The sequence below is a fragment of the Dryobates pubescens genome, chromosome 13 (genome assembly GCF_014839835.1).
Source record: "Dryobates pubescens isolate bDryPub1 chromosome 13, bDryPub1.pri, whole genome shotgun sequence".
NCBI classification, from domain to species: Eukaryota; Metazoa; Chordata; class Aves; order Piciformes; family Picidae; genus Dryobates; species Dryobates pubescens.
In genome coordinates, this window is record NC_071624.1 from 13890060 (window position 1) to 13905032 (window position 14973).

A 14973-nucleotide genomic window follows, 5' to 3' on the forward strand; every position below is an offset into this window, starting at 1 on the left:
AATGTAGTTTGTTTTCTTAAGTAGATTGCCACACTGAATTCTCTCAGTTGGAAGAAGCAGCACCTTCCAATGACAGCATTAAGTTTCAGTGCCTGTAGCTACTAGAAGTAAAGTTTTACAGAGAATTAACTGTCCAAGGCTTCATCTGAGAATGATAAAAATGCCATATACTCTTTAACCCACTTTTCTTAGTAGTTAATTTCATATAATACAGATATGTGATTATACCCAAGTTTTCAAGCCACATCCTTTATCACCTTTACAAGGAGATTTTGTCTCTAAACCCATTAAACTATCAGTTCCAGTAGATCTGTATTTGGGCAGCTCAGAAGGAGTGGCTGTTTTTCAACAACTACTTAAATTCATTAGGCCCTCTAATTATAGAATCTATTCATACTTTTGTCAGTGTCTCATGAATAAGTTTCAAAATGCATTACGAGGACATGAAATCAGACACAAAATACCTGTCAGGAATTACGTCTGAACACATACTTTGCATTTAATCCTAGCAGATGCTGAACATCCTCATTAGTGAGTTACAGGAACATACTTGTTCTCAATGCTTATATATGCTCACACAAAACTTCTTTATGCACTTTTAAGTTCATGTGATTATCCCAGATAATACTGATGGTAGGTCAAATCTCCTGAAAATAAACAGCCCAGATGTGGCACTCACTTTTATGTTAGCTCTCCGTAGTCAGTGGTTCTGCTTTAGAACATACTGTGTAACCTCACCAAAAGAGACTCTGAGGTTAAGTGACATCATGTTGCCTCATGCTGAAAGTGAAATCTGAGCCTGCAATTGGAATATGTGTTGATGCAGCCATCTAGAGCTACGCTGATTTCACAGCATTGTGTCATTAGTGCGTTCAGTTAGAAGTAACTGTAAACACACATAGAAATCAGACCTGCTCAAGAAAGAAACTGTACTGCCAAAATACTTGTGTTTGAATTAAGTTAATTCAAGTACAGGGATATGTAAAAATTTTTTTTACAAAACTTAAGCCAAGGAATTGCCAGCAATGAGCTCTACTTGAACATTTAAGTTGAGCCTTTCCACCTTCAGTGCTATAATTTATGATACTCTGAAAGTCAGGTTCTCTATATTTGCTCAGGTACTTAGCTTACCTTGGATTAGAACAAGGTACCCTTTGAGTATTCACATTGTCACACAAAGGCTCTCCTCCATGGTAGATACCAGTTCTAACATAGATCTGAAAACAATGGTAATATTAGTACTATCTTTGAAATGTTACTATGTTCAGCACTCTTCACTGCCATCAACAGATATTGTTCACTACTAACAACATATTAACTTTGAACTTCCCTCAAGTAAAACATAATAAACAAACTACAAATTGAATAGTCCCCACCCTCCCTACGACTCAAATTCGTTCATGCTCTGACAGTTTTGAAGCAGAGGCTATAAGCATACCCTTCTGGAAAAAAATGTTTCCATCTTTCTCCTCATTAACTGACAAACTATTTCTTAAAAATAATAAGCTTGAAATAAACTCTAAAGAAAACTGAAATTTATTTTCAATTCTTCTTTAGCTTGGTGAAGGAAAAGACCAAACTAATTCTCAGGTAGTGAGCCAGGCTTGTAATAGGGCTTCAACAGCACTAGCACACTATCTAGCATCCCCTCATCAAAAGTATTCTCTATTACTGTAATACACACAAACATAATCATTATTTAGAAAATAAACAGCAACATGAGGTTTGTTCTTCTGTCCATTAAGCTCAAGTGAACTATGCAAACTGAGTTCTGCTCCTATTAGGCAGAATATTTACCTAAATACCACAAATCATGCCTTTTGAGTAGTACACAAAAGTTTTCAGCTGCCAAAGTATGTCTGCATTTTGTAGAACTGGGTACTTGAACCAAGGGGTCCACTTTTCTAACATGTTAAATAACACTACTTTTCCAGTGTAAGCACAGAAAAAATCAAGAGGGAAAACAGGAGCTGCTGGAAACCATAATCAAAGCCATACAGCATTTGCATTACCTTGTCTATGTCTCTAATGTTCACATTTACATATGTTGCACAGAGGATTCGTATTCTGAGGGCACTACTGATAGTCCAAAGGGATTTGGCTGTAGCTTCTCCATTCATGTAGGGTGTAGCTGTAGAGATACGCCTGGAGTAAGATGGCATGGTAAAGGTGTCCAGTGGTAGCTGGGTATAGAGGCTTTCCTTTGCCATGAGCATCAGATTGGGCATGCGACCAAGCATAATACAGCTTCTTATATACTGCAAGAAAACAAGCCCAAAATTCAGTCATGTTTTTTAAGTGTACACCCTTGGTAATCTATATCTAAAAAAATATTCAGACAATTACAAGACTATGAGAATATTTAAAGAGCTATTCACTGGCCCTCTACATATACTCTTTACAGCATTTCTTACAGTTAGAAGATTCAACACTTCAAACACATTACTGGCTTTGCACAGTAGGGCTCCATATCAGCTTTGAGATATGAATAATGTCTGCAGCAGTGGAAGGCTGAACTGGAGATGGAGGACAAAACTGACAAGATGACAAGTCAGGGTTCTTGGTGCTCCTTAGCTTCAGCACAGTGTAGCACAAACAAAGCAGACTGCCTCCAGATGAGAGCAGTTCCTGGGAGCAGTTTTGCTGCTTTTGCATAGCATGCTGCTGTGCAGACCTAGCACAGGTGACTGGTACTTACAGTCACAGGCAGAAAGCACATGACAAATGTCAGACACTCATTTTCAGCTCAGTTCTGCTTATTGCCTTAACATTCAGCACTGATTCTGACAGACTCTACCTGCAAGCCTGTACTGTGTCCATTCAGGACCAAATGCTGAGAGCACTGTCTGGAAACAGTACCATAAAACACAATGTGTTAAGACAGGTCCAGCCCTGGAGTATAATTAACAAGCTTTTTTTGCAGCACAGTAAAGGCACACCAGGCACTTCTGAAGAAACCACACTAGATCAAATAGGTCTGGTGTTTGATCTCCACATGACTGTGCAAAATTATTCATGTATGCCTGCACTTGTTCCCCAGCTCCCAGAGAACAGAGCTGCCTTTCCCATTATTCAGGATCCTCCAGCCCCCTTCTCTCCTCCACTACTCTGGAGGGCAGACTGTCAACCATTTTGGACGAAGGAATAGAAACTGTTTATTACAACAATACATTCCTCAAAGAGGAAGCAGCAGCAGCCTGTCAGGAAATCTACAGGGTAACACTGTTGTCTGCTCCGATGCTCTTCTGTCAGCAGTTCTGTCTCACACTCAACAGCAGTTATAAAACCGAGGCAAGAAGGGCAGCCAGCCACAATGAAGATTTAACAATGACTGATGTAGTGCTCTAAGTTTATAATTTCTTTAATAAGATAAAAAATTTCAAGATAGAAGTAACTGTGAAAACAAATAGCTTGCTTAGATGTTTTCCACCTCAAGAGGGGGAAGAGACAAGATTTGGAGTAGCAATGGTAGCTTCAATTTAACATCTGATAGAATTTCCTTCTGTACCACATCGAGTTCAGTCAAGCATAACTCACCTCCTACCATCAGAACTCTAAGATAGTTCTGAAGGTACTTACCACTGATGTAACACTAAAGTTAAACTTCTTCGTTCAAAGAAGAAAAATCACACGAGTGATACAAATTCTAGTTTAAATTATCTTCTCTCTCCCTTTTTGTTTTGAAGTGCATACAGCAACAAATAAGTACACTGCACACATGCATTAGCCAATTAATCTCAAGAGGCACACACTTTCACTTCCTATGTTTTTAATTAATGTCATGAAAAAGCAAGCCAGTCACTGCATTGGTCACTTTTCTCCCTCACAAACTTGGATTATTTCAGTGTATGTCAGAGTAAATCCATGATGTTACTCACCTTATACTGGCTTAGTGGATATTTTTCTAACAAGTACTCATCACAGCCACACACTTTTAAAATGTATTTGCCCTGGTACTCCAAGACACAAAGTTTCAGTTGTTCAGTTGACAGCAACATACTTCGTGTTTTCTTCCTAATTGCTTCAGCAATGACTTGCTCAGGCACGCAGTCATGGTTGATTTTCAAGGTGTATTTCTGCTTATCATTGTTTGGCGAGACAATTACCCATATCACCACTATAATTTGCCCTAGAATAAACATTAAAAAATGTTAGGCCTATCATTTTCAATAGCTTCAAAACAAACAAGCAAAGCAACAACACACCAAATTCACTAACATACCCCCCCCCAAAGCCTCAAAATAACTCCCATCCCCCCTACACTGAGAACTTCTCGAAGTTCTGCTGAAACAAGATGTAGGCAAGACTCAGAGCCCAAAATGCCAAAGGGTTTGTCACTACATGAGCTCAGTTTAGTTTTGACTCCAGTGCCAATTGAAACTTTTAGTCCTTGAGTTTAAGAATATTTTTATTAACAAAATGCTACTGACTATTAAAGCCTGCAATAAGCCACTAATAGCTGTTTCACATTTGAGGACTGAAAGATAATTTGATGATTCAGCATAACTTAATTTCACATTTCTGAATGTCAGAGAAAAGGAAAACAAACCCAGGAAGCTGTTCCTACACATTACACAAAACAAAACACAACAGCTCTATTTATCAACTTATATTTCAAGAGCTACTTATTACAATAGCAAAACCCTGTAATTTTTAAGTATTGTCTTCCTTTTGAATCTACACTATTAAAGAAAGTTCTTCTGAATAACTTACACCTTAAGGCATGGCTAGAATGTACCAAAACAGTGAATTACTGTTTTATTATGGATACCAGTTGTGTTCTTTGATTTCAAGCACTAAGACGCCATGTTTCTACTGTGAATATTTATCTTACCTTTATCTAGTTTATTGTATATGTGTTTGGGTAGCTCAGGTGAAGACTCTACGTTTGGAGGGTAGACATACAACGCTCTACTGTGTGGTGCATTGGCATCTCGAAGATCCACTGCTTCTTTACAAACATTAAGAATATTTCTTCTGAAGTCTTGTACTTCTGGATCCTTAACCATGTCAAATTCACAGACAGGCATGCCAATAGCAAAACCTACAGTGGGGAAGAAGCAGAAATAAAAAAATTGTAGCATAAGAAAATATTTCTTGTTTTCAAGTGAACTATGCTACTGTGACCAGCATTCCAAGAGAGAGATAATGAACTCTTTGGCACAGAATAATTCATTAGAATTCACTTCTCAGGTCTTCAGGTCCTCTGTCTCAAGAGGTTGGTCTCTTCTCCCAGGCAACCAGCACCAGAACAAGAGGACACAGTCTCAGGCTGCACCAGGGGAGGTTTAGGCTGGAGGTTAGGAGGAAGTTTTACACAGAGAGAGTGATTGCCCATTGGAATGGGCTGCCCAAGGAGGTGGTGGAGTCACCATCACTGGAGGTATTCAGGAGGAGACTTGATAGGGTGCTTGGTTGTATGGTTTAGTTGATTAGGTGGTGTTGGATGATAGGTTGGACATGATGATCTTGAAGGTCTCTTCCATTCCAGTCTATTCCATTCTGATGTAATTCCACTTACTCTAATAAGATTACTTGCATAAATAATTATTTGTGCATGAATGTTCAAGTGGAAGCTTCCAATGGTCCTGTTGCATGATTAGTCATCTGCTGTTCTCCCCAGGACTTGAGTTGGATAAGCTTTACAAAGCAGAAGTAGTTTACCTATGATGCATTCATAACAATGAAGTTTAACAATTAGGAGCACCCCAGAACAAGTATTTCTGGTTGACAAGACTCTACCACTGCAATGTACAGCTGTTTGCAACCAAAAGGGAGTAGGTATGCACTGCCTGAATTTAGATACTCAACCTAGATGCTGAAATGTGCACTAGTCCTCCTGTGCTTTCTCAATGGATAATGCGAAATGATAAACTACTCCAGAACTGATTCAAAACATTACAATTTGCCTCCCCTCCTCCTCTCCAAAATCAGGTATTTTTGTTTCCCCTGCCCTTTGTGTAAGAAAGGGGGCTTGGAGGGAAAATGTGTCATTTCTGAAATCTTATATTCTAAGCAAGACAGAGCAGTATTAAAATGTGTTCAATCACAAATGTGGTATAAGGTTTGCAGTTAAATCCCAAGTTTACAATTCTGTAAGCTTCAAAAGAAACTGACTTCCAAACCAACAGAGCAGGCTTTGCTCTTCATAATATGAAACCCCATGAATATGAAACAAGAAAACAAAATGTCCTTTAACCAACATACAAAGTAAAGACTTTATATATGAGTGAAACAGTTTATGAAAGCATCTTTGGACATTTGATGCAACGACTGGCAGTTATCAAAAGCAAACTTTACCAGGTGCAGGTAACAACTAGAATAGAACAGAATAGAATACACCAGGTTGGAAAAGACCTTGGAGATCATCGAGTCCAACCTATCCATCCAATACCATCTAATCAACTAAACCATGGCACCAAGCGCCCCATCCAGTCTCTTCCTAAACACCTCCAGCGATGGTGACTCCACCACCTCCCTGGGTAGCCCATTCCAATGGGCAAGCGCTTTACCTGTGAAGAATTTCTTCCTAGCATCCAGCCTAAACCTCCCCTGGCACAGCTTGAGGCTGTTTCCTCTTGTTCTGGTGCTGGTTGCCTGGGAGAAGAGACCAACCCCCACCTGGCTACAACCTCCCTTCAGGTAGTTGTGGACAACAAGGTCTCCTCTGAGCCTTCTTTTCTTCAGGCTAAGCAACCCCAGTTCCCTCAGCCCCTCCTCAAAGGGCTTGTGCTCCAAACCCCTCCCCAGCTTTGTTGCCCTTCTCTGGACATGTTGAAGTAAATCAACATCTTTCCTAAACTGATGGGCCCAGAACTGGACACAGTACTCAAGGTGTGGCCTAACCAGTGTTCAGTACAGGGGGAGAATGACTTCCCTGCTGGCCACGCTATTCCTGATACAGGCCAGGATGCCATTGGCCTTCTTGGCCACCTGGGCAAACTGCTGGCTCATGTTCAGCCTACTGTCAACCAGTACCCCCAGGTCCCTTTCTGCCTGGCTGCTCTCCAGCCACTCTGACCCCAGCCTGTAGCACTGCATGGGGTTATTGTGGCCTATGTGTAGGATACCACCTATCTCAATACTTTGTTCCATGTTTGGAAGAGGAGAAGCCAGTTAAACAGATTAGGTATGTATAAATAAAACATAATTCTCACCTATTTCTCTATTAAGGATCTTTTCTTCTCTGTTACCTACTGGTTCAATGACTTTTAGAAAAGGCTGAAACAGTCGCAGGTCACAAAGCCTCCGGGTTTCATCAAAAAACTCTTCTCTTTCCGCTTCTTGCGTAACACTTACGAAAATGTAAGAAGATTCATCTTGAAGGAGCTGATAGAGTGGGTATTTTCTCGCTTCTTTAAAGAGTTCATGTTTAATAGTCAGTAAGGTGGCCTCACGGAGGCATTCTAGAGTCACTATCATTCCATTTGGGAGAAGACATTCCACAAGGATCCTCGGTGGCATCAAGTGGATGCCCCATAGTTCACCAGATGACGGTCGTGGAGGCATTTTTTAAGTCTTTAAATAGCTTTGTGCTGGAAGTTTTTCAAGCAGTGATTCGTACGAGCAACCCTGAGTGAAAAGTGGAAATGTAAACATTAAATTCAGGATACAAATATCACAAGGAATGCCAGATAAAACTGTTCACCACTTGTAACCACAGATGAATATTCACAGTCATATTCTGCTTGCATAAAAGGAAATCCTCACAAAATTGAGGTCCAAGAAACTTCTGTTTGATGTAAAATCTCTGCTCAAAACTGTTAATGGCAGCATCACATCAGTTTGGAAAATAATGCTGATACACATGCAGTCTTAAAAAGAGAGAGGATTCAATTTTTTTAAGCTTACAATTTAATGCTAAAACCACTTAAATAGCATGGGGATGAAAACATTTAATATTCCAATGATGACAGCAAATTTTAAGTAAATCTCCAACCCAGTTCTGAACGTTTTTAATTGGAAAGTGACACTCATGATCATTTGGATGAGATACAAACCATCAGCTCTGCTCAAACCAATGCTTCAGTTTGTTTTGTTCTAAAAAACTTTCTCTCATCCCAAACACCACTAACATAATAATTAAGCATTTACATAAAAAACCCAAAGCAAAACAAAAACCCCCACCCTCTAAACTTGCTTTTAAGAATTCATGTACACACAAAACTTGGCCCTATCTTTTTTTGATTGGTATAAGCTACTCAGACCAGCAACAAAACCTGTTCTCTACAGGAGAACTGAGATCCATTAAACTCTTTTTGGTTGGGCTTAGTTTTTTTAGAATAAATTCCCTGACCTAGTTCCCTTTGGCAGCTGCATGAATGCCTTTGCCAAGCCAAAGGAAAGGAGAGGAACACGTGTCTGACCTTCCAGCAGCACTGCCTTATGCTGGCTTTGAGCAGGTACAAAAAACCTGTATCTAGAGAGAGCAGAAATGTCTTAAAGCCAGGTAGCTAAGAACAGATGTCAAATAGCAGCAGAACCAGGCTAGGCAAGCATGCCACAACAATTCATCAATAAGCTTTCCTAATCATTAGCTATTTTTAATTTCCTCAACCAGAGGCAATATTTATGTATTTGTGAAAGAAATCCATCAAGAACTAGTGAGTATGCCCAGGGCATTTCCCCCAAACTGTTAGCATCTCATAAGAAGAGTGAAGAACAATACAGGTGATAAAATATTTGCTTTTCTTTGTTCTGAAGCCTGCTACTTCCACCTGACATCCTAGATTTCTTGTACTGAAACCAAGTTCCTGAGCTCTGCATTCACTGCTTTTAACTTTACCAAGATCCATCGTGTCCTCCCCACTACTTTTCTGTAATAGTTCCACATTCAGTGCTTCTCTCCACAGAAGTCAATCTAGGCTGTTGTCTAGATCTTTGTCACCTCCTCTGTATCTCTTACACCTTTACCTTTTTTGCATGGTTAAGGGGAAAATCTATCTGCATCCCCCATTCAGGTCCAAAGCAAAGATACATTTACAGAGTCCTAACTTTCTACTGCTTTCCTAATAAAGTTCCTTTTCTGACTGCCACTGAGCAGAGAGCCTTTCCACTGAATCACTTAACATCGACCTCAACTCTCTTTGCAGTAAGTTGGATTTTCTGCAAGGGCCATCACACGTTATGTAAATTGTGACTATTGCATTACTTAGCCCATAATTGCATTAACTTCAGCATGTACATTATGCAAGAGGCTATTATCAACAGACATCTAAAGAGCAGTCCACAATCCCTCAACCAATTGGCTGAAAGCACAGGGCCAAGACAGCTACCAGGCTACTGACCATTCTTACTTACCTTTTAAATTGAGAACCCTCTTAGGGCTGCACATTACCTTAGTTTCTTCTTTTAATAACAGAAAAGAGGGGAAACCCCCAAACCAACAGCTTCCTATCTCTTCTGCTTCTTCAGCTTTCTGAGAGCTCTTATGGCAGAAAGGCAATGAACTCTAGGTGTGTTCTTTGCTCAGTATTTTTAAAATATATATATAAAGTGCCTATATATATATAAAGTATATTTATAAAACATATATATTATATATATATATAAGTGTGTATATATATCTAAAATGACACATACAGAAACAATCATATATATTTAACAAAAAAAAATAAAGCCTCATTTCTGCACTTCTATGGCTTGGTACTGATTCTCTGAAAAGTTGTTTTACAAGTAGTCTCAAGCTGCTCCAGGGGAAGTTTAGGCTCGAGGCAAGGAGATAGTTCTTCCCAGAGAGAGTTGATAGCCATTGGAATGTGCTGCCCAGGGAGGTGGTGGAGTCACCATCCCTGGAGGTGTTCAAGAGGGGATTGGATGTAGCACTTGGTGCCATGGTCTAGTAGTCATGAGGTGTTGGGTGACAGGTTGGACTTGATGATCTTTGAGGTCTTTTCCAACCTTGTTGATTCTATGATAAGTACATCCAATACCTGTTTCTGCCACATTCCAGTTGTTAAAAAGAAGCATTTGAATGAAAACAATGCTTTCCCAAATCCACTGCTTCTTAAGCAACTCTCAGTAGCAATAGGGCTATCCTCCTTAGTAGTTGTAGTTCAGGCTTTACCAAAAAAAAATAAATCAACAAAAGTAGTAAAGTGCTGCTGCAGGTTTGGAAAAATGCTTGTCCACTAACACCTCATGCCTATTTAGGAGGGCTTTGCAACTGACTTCTTTCTTAAAAAGAACTTAAAGAAGCTATTTAATTTCCCTCCTCACTGAAACAGTGAGCAAATACAGAAAGGGAAAGCTCAAAGCACACTCACAATGACTTTAAAGAGCCAAAATTGGAAAGCTTACCAATTACAAAACATTATAAATGAACCCAAATAACACCACTGAGAGTTACTTGGGGAATTATGAATTACTGCTAACTATCCTCTGTTTACTGATAAGAAGTACCCAGAAGGTTAAATAGCATATTTTTGATCAAAGTGTGAACAAGATGGTGAATCACATGCTTATTTACATTTCTTCATCACAAGCATAGGCAGAAACACATTGCTTCTGAGGCATATGCCAGCATAGAAAAGACAGAGCAAGAACATGCAGTTGTAAGAAGTTTTCTGTCCACACATACAAACAGTGATACTACAGATGGACCACAACCAAATTAAATATTCACAACACAGACTGAGTTTACACCAGCAGTCTTTCAAGTCTTGTTCCACAATCCTGCTGAGGCTTCTCTGAACTGAGGGTTCTTCTCCCAACCCCAGGTGTGAGTTCTCATCCTTCATCATGCTGGCACTGATGCTCCCTGAGTCAGCTTGTTACAGGGTCAGATGGATCAAAGTGGCACAGAACTATTCACTTTTCCTCTCTTGGATATGTTTCTGCTGTTTTAGCCATCTTATTGAGATTACCCTGGAGTCAAATGAATACCAGGGTCTACAAAGGGGTATGAGCATGACTGCAGCAGTGCTGAGCTAGTTCAGCTCCAACAATGATGGTTCATTTTACCTCCCTCCCCACCAATCATTTCTAAGACAGAAATAGAAGCAGGTCTGGGGAACACACATATTAAATATTTTCAGGCAAGTATTTTCTCAAAATAATTATCAACCTTGGTTGTAGCCAGCTGGGGGTTGGTCTCTTCTCCCAGGCAACCAGCACCAGAACAAGAGGACACAGTCTCAAGCTGCACCAGGGGAAGTTTAGGCTGGGTGATAGGAAGAAGTTCTTCACAGAAAGAGAGACTGGCCATTGGAATGTGCTGCCCAGGGAGGAGGTGGAGTCACCATCACTGGAGGTGTTTAGGAAGAGACTGGATGGGGTGCTTGGTGCCATGGTTTAGTTGCTCAGATAGTGTTGGATGATAGGTTGGACTCATGATCTCAAAGGTCTCTTCTGACCTTGTTAATTCCATTCTATTATTTTTAAACATTTCAAACATTAAAGAAATGGCACTGAGTTGTGATTTAAAGACTTGCAAATGGTCCAAAAAGGAACACCCCAAAATCTACACTCTCTTAAGAGCAACTGCACCAAACCAGCAGTTTTTGTTTTAAACTAAGACCCAGACAAGTGCTGGAACGGTGCACGGAGTCACTCTGTGTGCACATTCATTTTACTTGCACATGTAAGCACGCCTCCAGGGTTTGGATTTGGAAAGCAAAAATGTAAACAGAAACAGTTTTGAAGTATAGTTGGCAGCTTGTGTTTCTGTGTACACTTTCAAATTTGGAAGGCTGCCTGGAATAAATAGAATCAATTATGTTCTTCGACAGTAAAAGGACTATAATTCTAGGAGAATTCTAGAGAGATGTTATTTAAATCCAACTAAGAGCACACACAAACACTTCAAATGAATGCTGCATCACATCTGCAATCCCTGATCTCCCAAAAATACCTTAAACTTTTTCTTCCCCCCTGCCAAAAACAGGGGAAATCCCTGACCTGCAATCCCTAACCTCCCCAAAACCCCTTAATCTTTTTTTCCCCCCTGCCAAAAATCTACAGAGGCTCAAAAGCCAAACTCAAAGATCAAATCACATTCTTTTCAATTCATTATGGCTCTCCTGATCTCCAGCTCTCCTTGCTGAGCACTTTGCCTAGAAGCAATCAAATTTTGAAACTCCATTCACAAATATTAAATATACACTGAGGAAGAAAAACAGAAGTTAAACAACATACCTCCCAAAGTACTGATTCCTACTTGCTTCCAAATACACATGCTAATTCATATCATACGTTTTCTTACAGTACAGAAGTCAGCTGAAGTCTGACATCTAGAATAAGACATTCCTCACAGCACTGAACTGTGCAGAACTGCAGTGGCATGGTAACCTCAATTTCATACTACTGAATATTTTATTACAAGTTACAGCCTATAATTATTTCTTCTTTAGTGCCTTCTTGATGGCATACCAATATGTTAACTCTGCAACTTCCAGCATAAAGTTTGCTGCTCATTCCTTTGAAAATAATTCCTTCCCCTTGAGGAACTGACCTCAGTGAGGATGAAATTCAGTAATTGTACTGTAGGAGCATTAATATTGATTCTGAACATTAGTACTCCAAGTAGTATTTTCCATGTTCTTACTTTAAAGAAGCTTATGAAAAATTAACTTGAGTCAAACACACCCCCCACCCCACCCCCATTTTACCCTAAAGACATCTGAAGCTATTGCATGTTTTCACCACAGTTTTACATGTAAAATCCCTGTGTGTCTATTATCTATGGCTCATCAGGACACTGGCAGTATTTTTTCCCCCTACATGTTTTGGATTTGTACATTAACATTTTGTCAGAAGAATCTCAAGCAGGAGTGTCACTGATCTAAGTTTTATGGGTCTTGCTAAAAGGAAAATGGACCTTCCTGAGCTCTTCCATTAGAAAGCGTAGAGAATCTTTGTTTGCAAAGAGAGCACTCATTTTTTTATCTATCTATAAACAGATAACCTGTAATGAATTCATCTTGCCCATCTGAGGTTCAGCAAGACCAAGTTGAGGTTCAACAAGTTCAAGTGCAGGGTCCTGCATCTGGGTCGAGGCAATCCCAGGCACAAATCCAGGCTGGGCAGTGACTGGCTGGAAAGCAGCCCTGAGGAGAGGGACTTGGGGGTGCTGGTGGACGAGAAGCTCAACATGAGCTCTCAGTGTGCACTTGCAGCCCGGAACACCAATCAGATCCTGGGCTGCATCAAGAGAAGTGTGGCCAGCAGGTCAAGGGAAGTGATTTTCCCCCTCTAGTCAGCTCTGGTGAGACCCCACCTGAAGTACTGCGTCCAGTTCTGGAGCCCCTATTACAAGAGGGATATGGATGTGCTGGAACGTGTCCAGAGAAGGGCCACGAGGATGATCAGAGGGCTGGAGCACCTCTCCTATGAGGACAGACTAAAAGAGTTGGGGCTGTTCAGTCTGGGGAAGAGAAGGCTCCAAGGTGACCTTATTGTGGCCTTCCAGTATCTGAAGGGGGCCTACAAGAAGGCTGGGAAGGGACTTCTCAGGATATCAGGCAGTGATAGGACTAGGGGGAATGGAATGAAGCTGGAGGTAGGGAGATGCAGGCTGGATGTGAGGAGGAAGTTCACCGTGAGAGTGGTGAAGCCCTGGAATGGGTTGTCCAGGGAGGTGGTTGAGGCCCCATCCCTGGAGGTGTTTAAGACCAGGCTGGATGAGGCTCTGGCCAGCCTGATCTAGTGTGGGGTGTCCCTGACCATAGCAGGGGGGTTGGAACTAGATGATCCTTGTGGTCCCTTCCAGCCCTGACTGATACTATGATACTATGATCTAGAGATTACTCACAGACATTCTACCAGATCCACAGATATCAGTATTTTAGAATTACAATATGTCTATTTACATATAAACCAGTTAACTGATAAGACTTTTTTCCCCTGTTTTTTAAATTCTCTGAGGACATGTTCTCCAGAGACAGGAGCTTCATCCAATTTTATCAGTCCATACTTGAAACTGTATTAGTCATTCAGTAAGCCACCACACTTTAATGGAAGACCATTAGTTTTTCCAGTCACAAGGCAAATCCCATTACATTGCTTTCTTAGACAGGACATAGCAAGGTTTTATAACAATTTGTGGTATCACTGGTATCAAAGAGCTGCTCATTAGGATTTGCCTCTAGATGCAATTTCCTTGCCAGGCAGAATTTTCCTCTACTCTTAGCACTGCCTTAAGAAAGTCTTCTACTCATTAAACAATCCAGCTATGTTTATAGGTTTCTAATTACTGAGCACTCATGTGTAGGTTATATAATTTTCTTGATTCTCTATCAAACTGACTGAAGTATCAACTACAGATATATGCTCCCCCCCAAAAAAAAGCTTTTTTCAAACATCTATGAAATCCCCAAAACAAAAAGGGGAATGGGAACTAAAGAAAACCACAAAATAATTCCTTGGACAAGAGCAACACTTTTCAGAATGAAAGATACTTCAAACTTTCTAAAGGCCAACATGTTTTATTCTCATCTTCAGACACATCAAGCATTCCAAAACTTACCATGAATAAAAAACTGGGCAGAGCTGCCTGCCTCATTTTGATGCAGTCCAAACTTGCCCTGCAGTGACAATAAGACTGTCCCAGACTGGATATTTTCAGTACTGGCCTTTTGTTCTTCCTGCTTGCCATGCTGGCATCTTTCCAAAATCCAGGAAGACTTGTACAAATATGTCTGAAATTGTCCTCTATGAAAACATTATTACACAGTTTCAAGCAGCAGAAATATTGCTTTGCTCAGAAAGCAGTGCTGGTTTGCTGCAGTCACAGCTTCATTTAATGTATGACTTCCAGCCTTATTTCACAGAAAAGGCACCCATACGCAGAACTGCTTATCTGATCACAAACAACAGCCCAAGGGAAACAAACAAACAGAAGCATTTAACACTGTCAAAACACATCTTCACATTTAGTTTCCTCCTAGAAACAGGCAAGTATTTCCAAACACTACCAATTTCATTTGTAGTTACCCACTTCACCTGTGCTGAGTTCCTTTGCACTGTTCTAGACAG

At 40.4% G+C, this 14973-nt stretch overlaps 1 protein-coding gene across 1 annotated transcript in view; it reads right to left on the reverse strand.

Moving 5' to 3' along the window:
* The window catches only part of PIK3CA (phosphatidylinositol-4,5-bisphosphate 3-kinase catalytic subunit alpha), a 41665-nt gene that overhangs the window by 16566 nt on the left and 10126 nt on the right, over positions 1 to 14973 (reverse strand). The window contains exons 2-6 of the mRNA XM_054166784.1: positions 7158 to 7572; positions 4835 to 5044; positions 3879 to 4129; positions 2013 to 2258; positions 1132 to 1217 (exon numbers count right to left, since the gene is read on the reverse strand). Of these exons, the coding sequence (XP_054022759.1) occupies positions 1132 to 1217; positions 2013 to 2258; positions 3879 to 4129; positions 4835 to 5044; positions 7158 to 7509 (1145 nt within the window). The 5' untranslated portion in view covers positions 7510 to 7572. The remainder of the gene's footprint in view (positions 1 to 1131; positions 1218 to 2012; positions 2259 to 3878; positions 4130 to 4834; positions 5045 to 7157; positions 7573 to 14973) is intronic.